General features: G+C 49.6%; 9 protein-coding genes across 11 annotated transcripts; 6 read left to right on the top strand and 3 right to left on the bottom strand.

Moving 5' to 3' along the window:
* The first annotated feature begins 113 nt into the window (after positions 1-113).
* H257_14076 lies at positions 114-2,604 on the top strand. 2 transcript variants are annotated; one of them, XM_009841807.1, is made up of 9 exons: positions 114-343; positions 407-439; positions 498-677; positions 754-860; positions 907-1,403; positions 1,491-1,590; positions 1,643-1,835; positions 1,925-2,023; positions 2,270-2,604. In XM_009841807.1, exons 1-9 carry the CDS (start codon positions 158-160, stop codon positions 2,573-2,575), a joined length of 1,701 nt encoding a protein of 566 aa, XP_009840109.1. In that variant the 5' UTR covers positions 114-157; the 3' UTR covers positions 2,576-2,604. The 2 variants fall into 2 exon arrangements, with proteins under 2 accessions (XP_009840109.1, XP_009840110.1); XM_009841808.1 differs by having other exon boundaries at positions 158-343; positions 1,643-2,023.
* A 255-nt stretch (positions 2,605-2,859) lies between these two features.
* H257_14075 (hypothetical protein) lies at positions 2,860-3,365 on the bottom strand (the record flags this gene model as incomplete). The annotated part of the gene is made up of 3 exons (XM_009841806.1): positions 2,860-3,093; positions 3,145-3,179; positions 3,260-3,365. 3 exons carry the CDS (start codon positions 3,363-3,365, stop codon positions 2,860-2,862), a joined length of 375 nt encoding a protein of 124 aa, XP_009840108.1.
* A 4,160-nt stretch (positions 3,366-7,525) lies between these two features.
* On the top strand, positions 7,526-7,943 carry H257_14074 (hypothetical protein). Its single transcript, XM_009841805.1, has one exon. The coding sequence runs from the start codon at positions 7,572-7,574 to the stop codon at positions 7,902-7,904; it is 333 nt and encodes a 110-aa protein (XP_009840107.1). The 5' UTR covers positions 7,526-7,571; the 3' UTR covers positions 7,905-7,943.
* A 409-nt stretch (positions 7,944-8,352) lies between these two features.
* Positions 8,353-8,736, top strand: H257_14073 (hypothetical protein). Its single transcript, XM_009841804.1, has 2 exons — positions 8,353-8,616; positions 8,668-8,736. Exon 1 carries the CDS (start codon positions 8,365-8,367, stop codon positions 8,593-8,595), a length of 231 nt encoding a protein of 76 aa, XP_009840106.1. The 5' UTR covers positions 8,353-8,364; the 3' UTR covers positions 8,596-8,616; positions 8,668-8,736.
* H257_14072 lies at positions 8,714-10,842 on the bottom strand. Of its 2 annotated transcripts, XM_009841802.1 has the most exons (5): positions 10,540-10,842; positions 10,049-10,492; positions 9,328-9,972; positions 9,107-9,249; positions 8,714-9,058 (listed from the first exon to the last, which is right to left on the bottom strand). In XM_009841802.1, the coding sequence occupies exons 1-5, from the start codon at positions 10,738-10,740 to the stop codon at positions 8,863-8,865; spliced, it is 1,629 nt and encodes a 542-aa protein (XP_009840104.1). In that variant the 5' UTR covers positions 10,741-10,842; the 3' UTR covers positions 8,714-8,862. The 2 variants fall into 2 exon arrangements, with proteins under 2 accessions (XP_009840104.1, XP_009840105.1); XM_009841803.1 differs by having other exon boundaries at positions 9,107-9,972.
* A 192-nt stretch (positions 10,843-11,034) lies between these two features.
* Positions 11,035-11,766, top strand: H257_14071 (hypothetical protein; the record flags this gene model as incomplete). Its single annotated transcript, XM_009841801.1, has 1 exon — positions 11,035-11,766. The coding sequence occupies one exon, from the start codon at positions 11,035-11,037 to the stop codon at positions 11,764-11,766; it is 732 nt and encodes a 243-aa protein (XP_009840103.1).
* A 135-nt stretch (positions 11,767-11,901) lies between these two features.
* Positions 11,902-12,597, top strand: H257_14070 (hypothetical protein; the record flags this gene model as incomplete). Its single annotated transcript, XM_009841800.1, has 1 exon — positions 11,902-12,597. The coding sequence occupies one exon, from the start codon at positions 11,902-11,904 to the stop codon at positions 12,595-12,597; it is 696 nt and encodes a 231-aa protein (XP_009840102.1).
* A 70-nt stretch (positions 12,598-12,667) lies between these two features.
* On the bottom strand, positions 12,668-13,898 carry H257_14069 (hypothetical protein). Its single transcript, XM_009841799.1, has 4 exons — positions 13,851-13,898; positions 13,535-13,804; positions 13,254-13,476; positions 12,668-13,189 (listed from the first exon to the last, which is right to left on the bottom strand). The coding sequence occupies exons 1-4, from the start codon at positions 13,872-13,874 to the stop codon at positions 12,807-12,809; spliced, it is 900 nt and encodes a 299-aa protein (XP_009840101.1). The 5' UTR covers positions 13,875-13,898; the 3' UTR covers positions 12,668-12,806.
* Positions 13,899-14,510: 612 nt separating this feature from the next.
* On the top strand, positions 14,511-16,634 carry H257_14068 (hypothetical protein; the record flags this gene model as incomplete). Its single annotated transcript, XM_009841798.1, has 2 exons — positions 14,511-14,999; positions 15,969-16,634. The coding sequence occupies 2 exons, from the start codon at positions 14,511-14,513 to the stop codon at positions 16,632-16,634; spliced, it is 1,155 nt and encodes a 384-aa protein (XP_009840100.1).
* Positions 16,635-17,041: the final 407 nt, after the last annotated feature.

Below are 17,041 nucleotides of genomic sequence, written 5' to 3'. Positions count from 1 at the left end.
ATTCCGATGCTGACTGGGGTCGATACTTATATTATTGCTACAAATACATCCATGAGTTGGTGTAACGGTCTAACACTAATTACGCCACCACACTATTTCAACGTCATGACAAAGTGGTTTCAACCAGTCCGCCGACGGTTCGAAAGTCCGTCCCGCCATGAGCTGCGACGGCGACGACGGAGCGGCAATACCAACTGACGCACCATCCGAACATGTCCTGTCCATGGAGATGCTTCTGCTCCTAGCTCCAGATGCACACACGATGGACATGGTGCTTGCAGCAGTGCTCGAGTCCAAGGCATACCTGGTCGACGTGCTGGCCCGTAACTCGTCTCTGACCAGTGTAATGATCCATCCAGGTATTAGGATCGCTGGGTAACCGAGGGCCATGGTGTGTGTATCTTAGGTTAAAGAATGTCTGGACAAGCCTCAGCACGTGGTACAGTCAGTACCTATATAGTATGTCGAAGGGATCTGTCATACTAGTGTGCATCTAGGCGGCGTCAAGGAGACGGATGGCTCCAGGGGATATAGCGACTTGGTTCCTTCCCAAACCATCGCATGGCATTGAAGGGAGTGAGAGCACTCTGCCAGAGTGGAAACCCGACGTGGACAAGTACAAGAAGAAGGTGGCCAAGATGGAGAAGCGCATCAAGGCATTCCAAGCTGAGGTCGAGGTATATACATACACCTGACAAGAATGTATCTGTCATGGTGACATACCATCCTCATGACGTTATCACGTCATCGTAGCGATTGCAACACGAACTCCACGCATCCAACGACCGGTGTGCAACCCTGCACATGGAATTCGAGCAGTTCAATCTCGATGTCCACGAACTGCAAGCTCAATATGTCAAGTACACCTTTCTATATATATATATATCACTGAATCCATACAATTAGAGTTCTTGAAGCCAACCAGCGCATACTATGGGAATACCTACCCCAGCACGACTCGTCCTTGAGCCTCATCCCGCCTCTAGCCCACGACGTCATGGAAAGCGTGACCATCGTGGGCGACTACACAATCCACGGCACCCTCGGCGAAGGCCAGTACGCAGCCGTGTACGCTTGCAGCCGCAACGCAGTAGCTTCGTCAGCTAGTACTACTAGTACTACTAGTACTGGACTACAACTGCCCCACGCCACCCCGTCGTCGTCGTCGCCAACGGTGGACAACGTTGTTGTAACGTTGGCCCTCAAGGCCATAAACAAGAGCAAGCTCAACGACATCACGGCGCTGGTCCGCGTTCACTCGGAGATCTCTGCCTTGTCCGACCCAGCATTAAGACATCCGAGTCTTCTCAGCGTCAAGCATGTCATTCACACGTCCAAGTTCATCTACTTGGTCACGGAGCGCGGCGGCAAGGACTTGTTCGACTTCTTCGGTCCCCATGACAGTACGTACGAATATTAGTATCCATGGCAGCAGTGATCATGCTGTTGATGACCATGATGATGTGAATGATCATGCTGTTGATGGATAGAGGGAGTGTCGGAAGCTACGGCGCTGCGCATTGCGTTCAAGATCGTCGAAGCGGTCAAGCACATGCATATGCATGGCTATTGCCACCGCGACTTGAAACCGTATATCACGATATATTTATCTACATAAATATATATATGAGCATGATGGTAGGGAAAACATATTATTTACGCACGACAACTACATGGTCAAGATTGTGGACTTTGGGTTGTGTGCCAAGGTGGGCACAACGCCACTGACTGATTTCTGCGGCAGCCCCGGCTTCTTTGCCCCAGAGATGCTCTTGCACGACCAATATGACGGCCAAAAGGCTGATGTCTGGAGCATTGGGTGCATCTTGCTCGAGGTAGGTCACGAACGTACTAGTAGCTACTAGTAGTATGTCGCCATGCTGCTATATCTACGTATAGCATGGGGTTGTCACGTCGTACCTAGCTCCTCCTTGGCAACACATTCTTTCTCAAGACGTGGATGACAGCGTACCACCTCGACGTGTTGGGCGACCGCACACACTTTGACACGTTGCTGCACGAGGTAATGGGATATTATAATTTTGAAATATTGTGCTTTCGAGTGAAATTTCGTTGGTATTTAAATCGATTTGATTGGCTACTTCAGACGAGCTCAAAATTACTAGCCAATCAAAACCTTCTCAATGAAATTCAACCAATCAGATCAATTGTGGATCGGGCGATTCGATTGCACCCCTCCCCAAATTTGGATCAAATCGACTATGTTGAAAAACCAACCAGATGGTGAACCGGATGGTATTTTTGATAGAACGTGGCGGCGATGCACAGAGCGGTGGCGGACGCGGCGTACTCTGCCCATGCCAAGGCGCTGCTCCAGGCCATGCTGACCGAAGATGCAGAGAACAGACCGACCATCTATGACGTGGCAGAACACCCGTGGTTCGATGGCCACCGCCGCCGACACTCGGCCAGGCACAAGGACCGCCTCGTCAAGGCCGCGTCCTCCAAGGGCGACATGGCCGCCGCCGTCCACTCCCCCACGCGCCCCACCTCGGCCGAGCACGTGTCCGTCACGTTGCCGTCAATAAAGGGCCCAGACAAGCCCCACCGGTAACGCACACTAATTCAGGGTCAAATCTACTACTGCGTAGACGTATGTGGCTTACACTATTCAACCATGGGTCATGGTTAACAGTAGGACAACGTATATACTATTAATACCATCAATAATAACTGTTACTGGTAGATGAATAATGCAGTACAAGCTAGTACTACATCCGTATCAACAGAATTTAGTGTGACAACGGCATTTAGTGTGACAACGGCATTTAGTGTGACAACGACGGTTACACGAGTTTTTGATGCATTTCTCATACATATTATAGCAGTACCCAGTGACTACGCGACGACGGCATCTCCGTCTGCAAGTGGGTGCACCACGAGGCCGACGTCGTTGGAAGCGGGGCCATACATCTCCGTCCTCTCAGTCATAGCGAACTCGTACAAGCCATGACGTTCCCGCACGCGGCTGTCTGCATACACCAGCAGGATGCAGCCAGGTGAAGTAAACGCATCGATGGTGGGGGTCACGACCACCGCCACCGTCGACTCGACGCGGGACTCCTCGTACGACTGCATAGCTGACCTTCAACGTTCTATGGTCGTAATTGACCACTTTAACACCCAGTGCGTGCAGCTGACGTGGCACACGCGGAAGCCTGTCAAAGGCAGGTCGTTCGAAGTACTACGCGGCCAGGGTGGCGCTGGAGATGCTGTAGCCCTGACACCGATCAAGAACCGTTAACAAGGAGGCGCGACGAAATAAAACGCTCGGCGTCGGCCCAAGTCATCGCGCGGCACTGCTTGACGGCGCGAAGTCCCGCCTTTCGAATGGTTTCGCCCATCACGAACTTGTTGCGACGGGCGGCAGACCCATAACTTCGTGATCTGATGAGTTTTTCTCTCCAGTTCCCGCATATCGAATATCTCTCTAACGGCTTGCCTGCGAGCGGTGTAATTAATGTAGATATTGCAAACTTAGTCGCAGGCTATCGTTTAGAGCTAGAAATATGACGATTGCAACTTTGTAGCGTGAGCGATGAGTCCTAAAAGTAGCAAAAAACGCAAGTATAAACTACTTTTAAGTAAATAACTCGATGAATATACCTCGTAGCGACCTGTATGATACGTCATTATGTAGAGATAATGCTCGTGAACACGCGGATAGAGTCTCGGACTGGTCGGTATACATTGGCTCATCTTGTGTGGCTTTGAAAGTGTCTGTGTCAAATATAACATCCAAATTGATCAACTTTGTTAGCTATCTTTGCTTCCAAAAATAGCATCTCATCACTTCGTTTTGATGTGTTGTTTTTAAAATTTTAGACGCACCCTAAATATTCGGAATGGCACTCAATGGGTACGAAACGCTTAAACGTAACTTTATCCGGATGTACACATCCCACCAACCTCGTCATGCAGAGAGCGGTGGTGGTGGTCGATCCGTTCTCGTCCGGGCTATGCCTAGCCTAACAAGTCGTGGATCGAGGGTTTGCATGCATTGCTGTCTTCGGCGACTCCAGGGCTGGCTCGAGCACCTTTCGCCGGCAGTTGGACGGTCGTCTGCTTTCCATGACGCCGGTATGACCGTAGACAGTCTAGTGTCGATCGTTCGTTCGTTTGGCTTTGCCATTGCCGGCGTCTTGGCCGGCGCAAAACCAGGTGTATGTCTCGCCGACTCGCTCTCGGAAGCTCTTGGCGTGCCCACGAATGGGTCGGCTGGGTTATTAGTACGTTTTACTCGGTGTAGAAATTAACATAACGTTAAACTAAATAAACGGTGACGTTATAATACCACCACGTTTACGTTAACAGGACAAAAACACTTGCACCGGAGCACTACTCGAGGCGATAACGTTGCCCCTTGCTATACGAGCACGTATTATACAATCCTACGAGCTCATTATTATTGAGGCTGCGACCGATGAGACATTTCAACATCTCTACTACTTCGAAGTACTGTATTAAAATAGTACTATTATAATAGTATTAATACTCTTAGTATACCGGTAGTAATCCTATTGATGAAGGTAACGTCATGTGTTTACCGAAATGGACGAAGGATTAAAGCCATTTTAATCATAAAAACCGTATATGTCACCTTTAACGCACATATGTACCACTGCAAAAGCTAGTACACTGGCCAAAATCGAGGCATTCATGGTTGGCGAAGCAATATCTAGACTTTCTTCGCAGTCATCCAACTTGTTGGAGAGTGACATTGGCTGCTGTACTGACACGCTTTCTATCGCTCTCTGCAAGTGTGGTGCTTGCATTCAGAAACTTCACGCCATTTCAAATTGAAAACTGAGCAGTTCCGGATACTTCATTTCATTTGCGGATGATATATTTTTATTGCGCATGTGCATGCTATTGTGGTACACGGACATGTCGACATGCGCAAATATCGAAAATGGGCGACTTTGAGGACACTTTTCTCGAGCTGTGTAATACTTACAGCAATACTACTACTACTACTACTAGATAGACATACCATTACTAGCTCAGCCTATGCAGCATTGTCTGCGCATACACATCTCTCTCTGGCATGAGGCATCTTACCCGCATGTACACGCTTGTTCTTGAAATACGACGAATTTGCCAAGTTCGAACTTGTCTGTCTCTGCAGCTGTTGATTCAGGAGACATGCAATAAGGTGTTCTTGATAGTACTGGTTGTTGTTATGAGGAATGGAGAGTTTCGTGACCCGTTGTGCAGTATGCATTGAGAAATCGCTGACCTGCATCGCGCCTTTCTTGCATGTTCACATGCACAATCTGCAGGATATATAAATAAATCGTTTGTGCAAAACGTAAATAATTATGGAGATGAATACAACAAATACACATACATAATACAAATATCGACATAAAGATGTTTAACTGTAAGCGAATAATAATATGGAACTGTCGCGCGCATGCACAGGTCGTTTGATTGCGTGGCAGATTCAGTTCCTGGTTGACTCGCACGTGACAACTTGAATAAAATTGCATATATATCCCCTGGACAATGGCACTCCATGATCCGAAGGAGTCAAGGGCCCTTATTTCTTCATAGTGATGTGTTTGTGTCCTGTTCCCGCATCTCCCTAAGCTTTCTAAGTTTGCTAACAAAGTTGATCATAAATTATGAAGTCATATTTGAAGCAATGTTTTATTATTATGTTAATTGGTTATTAAAATTTCTCACAATTCAATGTCAAGTCCATTAGAACAGTTTTGAGGTGAAGTCACTACACCATGCGTTCCAGGTCGTTGCGCCTTGTCGAATGGCCAATCGAATGTCCTCAGCCCCTAGTGTGTCTATCAGGTATGATAAGACCTAGTGCGATCGAGCTGCGTGGTATGCTGCCAATGCATTTGAGTTTCGCTGGTTTGGTCATTTCCAGCACCCTCCTGGTAACGTTATGATGACATTTGCCAACTCCATAATCGTGATAAAACCTAAAGATACCGGGCGAACCAATGAAACACTGCACCCCTGAACCGTCACCAGGCGTTACGACAGCACCAAAAAGTCGGTGCGAAGCAATTGAAGGGTCGCGTGACACCGCTACGACCTGACATAACTGACACTGCCAACTGTTCAACGATATGCTCATAATTCATGCAACTTTCACGGTCTATTTCTGTGACACTGCGTCATTACATTTTGTATTGCTTCATACTAGTACTACTGTCATACACCCCCATATGTGTGTAATAGTGTGATTTTGCAAATGTGAATATTCCGATTATCTCTGTCCAATCATTGTATTGGAATATTCAAGTGGCAGCAAATCAGCGACTTCACCAACTATCAACTCCTTGGAACGTCATGCTACCGGCGGTGTCATTTGAGTTCTGTACGTGATATCGTCGAGTGGAGAATAACTCCTTTATAAGATTTTACATCATGTTGGATCGTGAAGCGATGGGCCTGCTTGACCAACTGCAATGGTTGTGAGTGTGTAAAGGTTTGTCCAATCCGAATTTCTGACTGGAAATATATTAAGACTGAAATTTCTCCAGTGCGTGCACCGAAATGTCTCACTGTGTCATTTCATTTGCAAGATCACTCTTACACTGTATTAAGATCACTGTTATTATTGACAGCACAATCAATACCTGTATCCAACTGACTGGTGCTGCCAAAACTTCCCTGAAGCTGAGAGCCCAAACAGTAGCATTGAACAAAGAAGTATATGCGATTGGAATACTGTACTACCGGTAGTAATTTATGGCATCTTTACTGTAACTTGAAGTTGTTCGACCAGTGTCAAAGTACTGTACAATTCCCCGAATAACAGTAGAACTATCCACTGCTTCTTTTCTCAGAAATTGGTCGCCTCACCTCTTACTCGGGGTTAAGTGCATCTTAGTGGTAACTCGGAGTAGTAGCCAACCACTGGTAATGCAGGTATGTATAATCCCAGGGATTTAGCATTATATGTCCTCGTCCCCAAGTTACAGGGCTACGGACCAGTATCCGGATGGCTTAAATCCCTCATAGACATGTGAAGTGGTATTTCGAGAAAAACAACAGGGCCTCACCTTTAATTGACGGGGAATTGCTCGGTGTCCAACGAGTACTAATATACCCCCTTTCTTATGTTTATATATACCCGTGCAAAGGTAAGCGATACATTTGACTATATTCATCAATATTTTCAAATACAATCCTGACTGATTCTTACGTATACTCATTAATTTGGCATATATTTTGTATATATAGCATTGCATTTACCGGATTTGGGTTGAATTGTTCAAATTACTCATCAGCATTCCCATGCAACGCAAACCCCCGTTGGAATGTTGGTTTATGTCGTCGTGCTGTGATTGGCTCGTTGGTCAATTTCGAAATAAAAACAGTGACATGTCACCAAACCGATGGCAAGGCCCACATCCATCGATTTTGTGCATATTTGGCTTGGGGTTTGTATGTAGATGGCACTAAATTGATGGATACTGGCCATGCTATATCCACGACCTGGCGAGAGAACTCGCACCATCACGTTACACTTCCGAATTCGCTGCGATCGTGACACAACTCCCGCCAGACCAACGGACGAGATGAACCAGATCAAGACGATCGTCGACGATTGCATTGCCGACATGTGGATGGCGCTGGACCCGAACGGCAAGGGCGTCCTGGAGAAACACACGGCGCAGTACTTTGTGAGCCTCCTGTCCTGCGCCATTGAAGCCCACGGCGGCCAAGTGGAACCATTTGACTTTGACAACGACTTCGACGAGTTCGACACGGACGGCGACGGCAAGTTGAGTCGAAGCGAGATGCGGTCATTCGTCGAGCAGTTGATGGGCATCCCCCTGATATCGTACTTTCGATTCGGCGGCCCCATGGTCAACGCCGCCGACCACCGCCAATGCATTGAATCCCTTTAACTTATCACTGTAATATCCAAACTTTGTACAATGCTTATACTGCGAGTTCATCCCATGAAGATCGTGCTTTGAAGGCGGCAACACGAAGGATGCGCAGAGCGCTCGGAGCAGGTTATGCGACGTGTGCATGAAATGCTCAAGTGGACATGACGTAGCATTAGCAGGGTTTCCTAGCGTGGTTTCATGTACGAAGGCGGCCTTCCTGGCTTCCTCACCCATCTTGCGACGCGTATGGTGGCGGATGAGATCCCGTGGCACCTCCATGGGTTGAACTTGGTCAAGTGCAACTTCAGCATATCCTGAACCCAAATTTGGTCGTGAGTATTAATAATGCAGCCATTGTCTTGTACTTTGTATGTCATAATTTAAATATTGGAAAGAGCCATACCTTACGTGTTCATATAACGGGATATGTGGTCGTCGTCATGACATATCCACGGAGTTCCATTTTTACCCCGACATGTCGACATCATCATCACCCACTTCGTCTGGCCAAGACAACATTGATGAGCTGTGGCGCGCGATTGAACGCGAAAACTCTGGAGGGATGCTGCATCCTTCCTCGACTGATGAACTCCTCCGAGCGATGAAGGACGCCATGGAACGCAATGGCGTGCCGGACAGCGGCGCCAAGTCGCTCGTTCTAGCGTTCATCATCAACGTCTACGCTCGACTCTTCAGCGATCTGTAGTCCATTCCTCGTCCTCTGCATGTGAAGTGCTCGTCCTCGCGGGTCTAACCCTCTCACCTTATATATACATAGTACTACTACGTGACGACCAGATTCACTTGCAGCGTGCAATGGTCTCTCTCGCCCCTGTCGCCATTACGGTACACGTCTGTACCATGGTCCTTCTTGCATTGTAACGGCGATTTGAAATGCCACGACGGGAGGTAAGGAAGCTGTCGCAATTGACGACGTCAAACCGTTGCAGCAGCACACATGAACGGTATACTATTACTTGGGCACATGTTGGTCGAGCTGGGCCTTGAACTCGGGGATACGCGCGGGCAGGATGCCAAAGAGGAAGTTGGCGATCTTGCCTTCGTGCATGAGCGGAAGGAGCACGCTCTTGGGCTTTGTCTGCACCGTCATGCCAGCAAACAGTCCCGCGTTCAGCATGATCTTGCCAATCGAGTTGCGGATCACAATGCTATATCCATACAATCACCATCTCCGTGTGATCATCATCCCGTCCTACCGGGTAGCGCCGGTGGATTTGTTATGTAGGAGCTTAAGCGGATGCGACCCCAAGTCCGCCCATGCCTTGTCCGCCGCTTTGAACTGCCGCAGCCGCACCAATGCTTCTTCAAACAACACTACTTCGTCCGCTTCCGAGTCGCTCTGCCCTCGAATCATAGTTAGTAGTACTAGCGACGACGACTACTACTACTAGTACATACACTAACTAGTAGATCGTACCTTGAGAATCACCGTGGCTTCTTCGCGACCCACGTTTTCGTCGTCGTCGTCGTCGTCGTTGGTTTGGGTACTTGGAGTAATAGTAGTTGAAGTAGTAGTACTACTACTAGTAGTACTAGGAGCCAAGTTGAACGAAAAGCCAGAAGCGGGCGGTTTCGATGGTTCGGAGGTCGCTGATTGGCTAAAAGTAAACCCAGTAACGGATGACGGGCTTTTGCCAAATTCAAACGGAGAAGGTGACGACAAAGAAGCGGCAGGAGCGCCGAAATGAAAGCCCGACGCCGTCGGCTTCGTAGGTTCACTCGATGCGATGATGGTCGCAGATGGTTGTCCAAAGTTGAGCGCAGACGACTTGGTGGCAGCTTCAACCACGACTGGGGGTTGGGTGGCGGCGGACGCTGGAATCCCAATTGGCGTGTCGTTTGTGGCTCCAAATGTGAATCCTGCGGGGGGGTTGGCGCCAAATGTGAATCCAGATACCGCCTTGTGCGATGGTGGAGTGGGTAACGTTGTGGCGGACGGCGTTTGGACGCCAAATGTGAATCCAGCGTCCGACGACGACAGAGGTTTCCCGGCGGAAGGCGGCGCAGGACCGTACAACACGTCCAGATCCGTCTCGACGCTCTCCACGTGATGGATGTATTCCTAAGGAATACAAACAAAACAAATAGCATTGGGCAAAATCCTCGTTGAAGAGAGTCGAAAAGGGAAAATGCCTCACGTGGATCGCTGTCGTCCACAGCGCCATGGGGTTTTCAACGACTTGCTGCTGCACAAACGCATAAAACTCCTTGTTCAGCAGCTCCAAGCACGTCGCACGCGCCTCGTCGCGGGATTTCTGGGCGACTTTGGCTTTGATCCACGGAAACGTCAGTCCTTTCTTCTTCGAGGACACGGTCGATGGTGCTGCTGCCGTGGTCGATGGCGCTGCTGCCGTTGTCGATGGAGGAAGGATGCCTTGGAATCCAGAGGAAGGGGCTGTGAACGACGAGGTCGCGGAAGGAGCGGGGGTCGTTGACGTGAGGCCTTTGAACGCAGCAAACGGGTTCGCTGAGGCAGCTGGTGGCACCGGAGTTGTGAGGCCTCCAAATACAGCGAATGGATTGGTGGTAGACGACGAGGAAGTTGACGCCGGTGTGCTGAGTGCTGCGGCAAATGGTTTCGCCTGGATAGAAACATGAACAACAACAAGGAAAACACTAGCATACGTACGGGAGAAGGGACTGACGTCGTCCGTGCGGCAGATGTCGCCGAGCGTTTACTGCCACGGGCGGTGACGATACGGCGCTTGGAGATGGCTTCGTCGGAAGCACGAGCTAGCCCACCAGATTCTGCTGACCCTTCGTCATCCATAATGGACTCGTACTCTTCACGCCGCAGTTGCGCATGTTCATTGCGACGTTTGGACGACATGGCGCTGTGGTTGTCCTCTGGTTCTCGATAGCCCGTGGCCAATAATGCATCGTGATTGGTGCAGTTCCAGACGTCTGCTTCAAATAATAAACACGATTGATTCTGTCCAAAACCCACCGTTTGGAACGTTCACCCATTGGTCAAAATTAAAACAAAAACCCACCAATAATGACAAGGAGAATGGATCCTTACTTTTGAATTTGACAGCGCGCGCGCGAAGAGTTGGATTTTCAGATGCATCCGTTGACCAGTCCACGTCCCACGTGGGAAGGGGCGGCGGTGCCAGTGCGCTCCATGGAACCGCCTTCCTACCCGTGCGACCACTGCGGACATGACACGCGTCGACTCCTTCTCTGCGGAACTTGCGAGAACGTGTCGTACTGTGGACGTGCATGTCAACGTGCGGAATGGCCGAAACACAAAGCGTACTGCCGCACTCGCGGACAGCAGCATCTTCGTCTTGCACGAAATGCCATGAATCAAACTTCTCCATCCTGGCGACTGCATCGTGTGGGTGAATACTTGGACGGAGTTGAAGTGACGGACACCCATACACCCCTCGGCAAGGTCCTTCGCGCCACCCGACCTTTCTCTGTCGGGGACCTCGTGCTCGCCGAAATGCCATTGCTTGTATGTCCCAACAAAACCGACTACTGTTTTCTTGCCGCGTACGTCCATGCCGACGCAGCAACGCGCGCCGCTGTCCTGGAACTGTACCATCCGCCGCTCGATTCCCCTGAGGCTCTTACTTTCGTTAATTTGGCTGAAACGATGTGTACACGCGCCCGAGTATGGGGCGGTGAGATGTCTCCGTCCTTGGCGGCGCACTTGTTGTTGATCTCGCAAGTTAATGCACACGCGTTCCGCGCAGCCGACCCAGGCATAGGCGACACCGTGATGTCAGCACTCCACCCCAACCAGTCCGACGATCTCCCCCCCTCCGCCGTGTTTCGAGTTGCATCCAAGGCCCAGAATTCGTGCTCCCCTAATGTTCACTACAGCAGTACGTCGGGTCGACTGGAGTAAGTGGCGACACGAGACATTCCCACCGGAGCCGCGATTGAATTCTCGTACACTTCAGCCGCGCCAGAAATGATCCGGAGTGCTCGCCAAGCTGAGTTGCGTCGCACGAAGTACTTCGACTGTACGTGCGCCCGCTGCATGGGCAAAGACGTGTGTCGGCCGTTAGAGTGTCCGCGATGTGACAATGCATGGGCTTTGTGCACCGGTAGTACCTGGCGATGCGAGACTTGTAAGAAGACGATTGCGGCGGAGGACTTGAAGGCAGCGATGGCATTAGAAACGGCCCTGGAACGAAATCTCGACAACGCAAAAGAGCAGATGCTCGTCGCGGGGAAGTCGCCGTCCACCATACGTGCGATGGGTATGGCGCGAGATGCCATTGCCGAATTTCTCTCGCCATTGCACTACTTGCAGTTTGAGAGCCTCAAGGTGGTGGCCACTACGGCGGCTTTTCTTGCTCGAGAAATGGATGCCAAGTCGATATTCGCAACTGAGGTAAATCCTAAAGTGGCATACAAGCGCGCGGCAGAGGCGTGGCGCGACTTGGTGCGTCGTCGGGAACATGCGAGTGCCGTGATTGAAGGACGGTTGACCTTTGACGACGCGTGCCGCCGCCTCCACGAGTTGAATCCGCCTTGGGACGTTGCAGTGCCGTCCTTGCAATGCAGTTCGAACGAGGCATTCTATGCAGGCGTGGACTTCTTGAAAGCAGGATGTCCGCGCGAGGCAGCCGACATCTTCCGCCGCCACCTCGACGGCATTCTCTTCTCGCTTAGTCCAATCGACCCCGACACGGATTTCGTCCGCGCTGTGGTTTCAAAGCATTCTTCTTGAAACGCGAGAATGGCGGCCTCTGATTGGGTCGATGGACATTCCACCACGTTATTTGATTGGATAATAAATCGTTTTGCAGTTTGTTGATTGGCTCGTTTGAATCTGAGATTCTGATTGGATAAATTCCAGCAACTCGGATCTTTGCCATAAAGTGAGAATCCATAGAGGGAGGAACATGAAAAGGATGGGTGTATATGAGGCCGCGCGGCTTAGCAGAGACCTTCACGAGCCATGTCCTTGAGGCTTTCCTGCAGGATCTTTCGGCGCTTGCGGAGGCCGGTGCGGAGGGCGCCGTCCTTGGAGAACATGTTGAGGAACGAGTGCTGCGCGTCTTCGGCCTTCCCGAGGAAGTTGTGCACGACCACGTCGATGTCGTGCTTGACTTTGTCCATGGCCATGTCGATTTGGATCGCCTTCTCCTTTAGGAACGGCACGTTCATCGCCTTCCCCGAGTACCCGCGCTTCAAGTTGCGACGGATGAACGTGTCGTATTCGCTGATGATGCGGATGATCAAGTCGCTCGTGGAGATGCCTTCCGTGCGGGTCGTTTCGTGGAACTTGCCGATCGCTTTGATGTGGCCGTACACGTCCCCTGCATCACCAACACCACCCTTCATGAGAGGGGGACGACGCAAGCATACCGAGGAGGAACATACCAGAGTCGCCGGCAGTGCCGCTCGTGTCTGTGTACGGAATGGCATCGTGACAGACAAAGTCGATGTTGTGTTCGTCCAAAAATGCTTCTGTTAACACCCATGGCGAGTCTTCGATGACTTCGTCGACCCATTTGCAGTGGCGCACGGACTCGTACCGCTCATCTTCCGTCATGACGGTTTGACCCTTCAAGCGATGGGTCACTTCGTCGCTGCATACGCCCACCTGCATGCACACATCGTTTGTAAGGTATCCGAAGGTAGTTGAATGGGATATCTCCTACCAAGAGGGACACGTTCGGGTAGGCCTGCTTGCATTGTTGTAACGCACGCGCATGCCCGAAATGGAACAAGTCAAAGATGCCGTCCGCAAACAGACGCAGAGGGCGGCCCGTGAGAGTGCCCGGTTCACCTTCCTTCAATTCCCGACCTTGGATGATGAGGGGCTCAATCTTCGTCACCGCAGGAGCGGCGTCTTGAACGGATTCGTCCAAGTCATAATGGCGGTCTTCCTCTTCTCCTTCTTCCTCGACTTCCTCGCGCTTCCGCTTCTCCTACTCACGGTATGACATGACACTCACGGAGGAGTCGTCGGCGTACTTGTTTCGGTTGCTTCTTCGCCATGATGATGCGCTGGACCAACAAAATCGCAATGTGGGGGCTCAATTTGGAGGGAGCCAATGAAACTCCACCAAATCGAGGCGAAATAAATTTCATTGGCTGAAATTGTGGCGGGATGTTAGCCGTTCTATATACTTCGAGTTTCCAAGAGCGTTTCTAAACTTCACCTGGATTATGTATACTGACTTGTATTTATTTTAGCCAGATTCTTTATTCCAATTAATACTAGTACTAATTGTTCATTGGATGGCTTCGGAAACCGGCGCAAACTATAATTTGCGCCAGCACTGGCTCGAAATTATCCGGGCAAAACATGAATTAAATTTCGCTGACACAAAGATGGGTTCACAGAAACCGGAGTATATACCAACATATCATTGGCTAGAAATCAGTGGTTTTAAAGAGTAAAATACTTCGTCCTTGTTACTGTACTGTATCATTGTTGATTCTTATGGGACCAAGAGGAAGAGGCAAAGGATGGAGCTCTCCAGAGACTCAAATATTACTGGACTGTATTGAGAAACACTTGCCGCTGGGTGGAAACCACTGGGAAGAAGTGCAGACCGAGTACAAGTGCAGACCGAGTACAACTCACGCGCCGCCCAAGAGTCCGGGTGGATCCCTCGCGATGTTGACAGCATGCGACGCAAGTACAAGGTGCTGCGCAACGTCCGCAAGCCCACTGGTGACCCATCCTGTCCACATGACGTCGTACGTGCCAAACGTATCAACAGCATGATTGAGTCCCGCATGTCCGTTGCCGATTTGGAGTCCGACAACAACAACGAAAGTGATACAAGCTCCCACCCAAGCGACCCGACGTCCAGAAGCGAACCATCGACACCTCATGCAGCCATCTGTGCTGCTCCCGCCGTGCATAGTGCCACCGTGTTTGCAACTCCACGAACTGGGCTTAGCCCAACAGAGCTCGTCGCTCTGTCAAGCGCTGCTCCTGCGACTGTGTTGAGTCAGACCGCTCAGCGACGACGCCGGATCGACGAAATTCTGACGGATTCAGCGGAAAACGAGGCAATCAAGAGACGCCTGATTTTCGAACAACGGGATGCTCGGCAGGCAATGTTCGAGGCCATGGTAGCCATGGAAGCGGCGAGAGAAGAGCGTGAACGTGTACGTACCGAGGAACGTGTTCAACGAGAAGAAGCTATTGATGCGGCTCGTCAGGAACGACAAAACAAGATGGATCAAGTTCTACTTGCAATTTTGGCAAAGCTTGTGGACAAGTAGTCACATGTTCTAATTAGGATTGGTCCCTAAGTAGGAACAATTAAATTGAATTTCATGACATTTCACTAAAAAATTTCATATTTATATACAATCAAGCTCTTAACTAGGTAAATTAGTCCTTATGTTAGCTCCAAAATTCAATAGAAGTTAAAATGTTCCTATTTTTGAGTTAAATTAGGAACTGTCACCATATATGTCATATTGAAAATTTATTATGCCAAGGACATGTAGAGCAGCTAGGATATCAAATCCTGGTGTGATTATATTTTACAATTCAATAAGGATGTCACGCAGTTTCAACAAAAAGTGTTGAGCGAATTTGACTAATCCCAGTACGGCGCACTCTAAAATTGTACAAGAGCATCATGTTGCTCAATCGCATTCGTCGCAGAGCTGGGTTGAACGGTAACGGCAGAAGCAGTTGTCTGTACACTTTCTCGACGGCGCCCATGCCCCACTCCGCAGCTTGACGAAGGGAGGTAATGGCATTGCTCATCATAACCAATGCCGGTTTCCGAAGCCATCCAATGGATGGCTCCGGCGCAAACTATAATTTGCGCCAGCACTGGCTCGAAATTATCCGGGCAAAACATGAATTAAATTTCGCTGACACAAAGATGGGTTCACAGAAACCGGAGTATATACCAACATATCATTGGCTAGAAATCAGTGGTTTTAAAGAGTAAAATACTTCGTCCTTGTTACTGTATCATTGTTGATTCTTATGGGACCAAGAGGAAGAGGCAAAGGATGGAGCTCTCCAGAGACTCAAATATTACTGGACTGTATTGAGAAACACTTGCCGCTGGGTGGAAACCACTGGGAAGAAGTGCAGACCGAGTACAAGTGCAGACCGAGTACAACTCACGCGCCGCCCAAGAGTCCGGGTGGATCCCTCGCGATGTTGACAGCATGCGACGCAAGTACAAGGTGCTGCGCAACGTCCGCAAGCCCACTGGTGACCCATCCTGTCCACATGACGTCGTACGTGCCAAACGTATCAACAGCATGATTGAGTCCCGCATGTCCGTTGCCGATTTGGAGTCCGACAACAACAACGAAAGTGATACAAGCTCCCACCCAAGCGACCCGACGTCCAGAAGCGAACCATCGACACCTCATGCAGCCATCTGTGCTGCTCCCGCCGTGCATAGTGCCACCGTGTTTGCAACTCCACGAACTGGGCTTAGCCCAACAGAGCTCGTCGCTCTGTCAAGCGCTGCTCCTGCGACTGTGTTGAGTCAGACCGCTCAGCGACGACGCCGGATCGACGAAATTCTGACGGATTCAGCGGAAAACGAGGCAATCAAGAGACGCCTGATTTTCGAACAACGGGATGCTCGGCAGGCAATGTTCGAGGCCATGGTAGCCATGGAAGCGGCGAGAGAAGAGCGTGAACGTGTACGTACCGAGGAACGTGTTCAACGAGAAGAAGCTATTGATGCGGCTCGTCAGGAACGACAAAACAAGATGGATCAAGTTCTACTTGCAATTTTGGCAAAGCTTGTGGACAAGTAGTCACATGTTCTAATTAGGATTGGTCCCTAAGTAGGAACAATTAAATTGAATTTCATGACATTTCACTAAAAAAATTCATATTTATATACAATCAAGCTCTTAACTAGGTAAATTAGTCCTTATGTTAGCTCCAAAATTCAATAGAAGTTAAAATGTTCCTATTTTTGAGTTAAATTAGGAACTGTCACCATATATGTCATATTGAAAATTTATTATGCCAAGGACATGTAGAGCAGCTAGGATATCAAATCCTGGTGTGATTATATTTTACAATTCAATAAGGATGTCACGCAGTTTCAACAAAAAGTGTTGAGCGAATTTGACTAATCCCAGTACGGCGCACTCTAAAATTGTACAAGAGCATCATGTTGCTCAATCGCATTCGTCGCAGAGCTGGGTTGAACGGC

Source organism: Aphanomyces astaci (assembly GCF_000520075.1).
Source record: "Aphanomyces astaci strain APO3 unplaced genomic scaffold supercont1.53, whole genome shotgun sequence".
Classification (NCBI taxonomy): domain Eukaryota; phylum Oomycota; class Saprolegniomycetes; order Saprolegniales; family Verrucalvaceae; genus Aphanomyces; species Aphanomyces astaci.
Note: the sequence above shows the minus strand (reverse complement) of the source record. Positions and strands in the feature narration are given on the sequence as shown.

What these genes read in the sequence shown, in the direction of transcription:
- H257_14076 (XM_009841807.1), top strand. Translation starts at nt 158, where the DNA reads ATGAGCTGCGACGGCGACGACGGAGCGGCAATACCAACTGACGCACCA. An exon ending in TGGACAAGCCTCAGCACGTG is followed by an intron (nt 440 to 497) that starts GTACAGTCAGTA and finishes GTGTGCATCTAG; the next exon opens with GCGGCGTCAAGGAGACGGAT. An exon ending in TGCCACCGCGACTTGAAACC is followed by an intron (nt 1,591 to 1,642) that starts GTATATCACGAT and finishes GCATGATGGTAG; the next exon opens with GGAAAACATATTATTTACGC.
- H257_14074 (XM_009841805.1), top strand. Translation starts at nt 7,572, where the DNA reads ATGAACCAGATCAAGACGATCGTCGACGATTGCATTGCCGACATGTGG.
- H257_14073 (XM_009841804.1), top strand. Translation starts at nt 8,365, where the DNA reads ATGTCGACATCATCATCACCCACTTCGTCTGGCCAAGACAACATTGAT.
- H257_14072 (XM_009841802.1), bottom strand. Translation starts at nt 10,740, where the DNA reads ATGTCGTCCAAACGTCGCAATGAACATGCGCAACTGCGGCGTGAAGAG. An exon ending in CGACGTCAGTCCCTTCTCCC is followed by an intron (nt 10,493 to 10,539) that starts GTACGTATGCTA and finishes GTTTCTATCCAG; the next exon opens with GCGAAACCATTTGCCGCAGC. An exon ending in TGTGGACGACAGCGATCCAC is followed by an intron (nt 9,973 to 10,048) that starts GTGAGGCATTTT and finishes TGTATTCCTTAG; the next exon opens with GAATACATCCATCACGTGGA.
- H257_14069 (XM_009841799.1), bottom strand. Translation starts at nt 13,874, where the DNA reads ATGGCGAAGAAGCAACCGAAACAA. An exon ending in CGAAGAAGCAACCGAAACAA is followed by an intron (nt 13,805 to 13,850) that starts GTACGCCGACGA and finishes TACCGTGAGTAG; the next exon opens with GAGAAGCGGAAGCGCGAGGA. An exon ending in ACCCGAACGTGTCCCTCTTG is followed by an intron (nt 13,477 to 13,534) that starts GTAGGAGATATC and finishes GTGTGCATGCAG; the next exon opens with GTGGGCGTATGCAGCGACGA.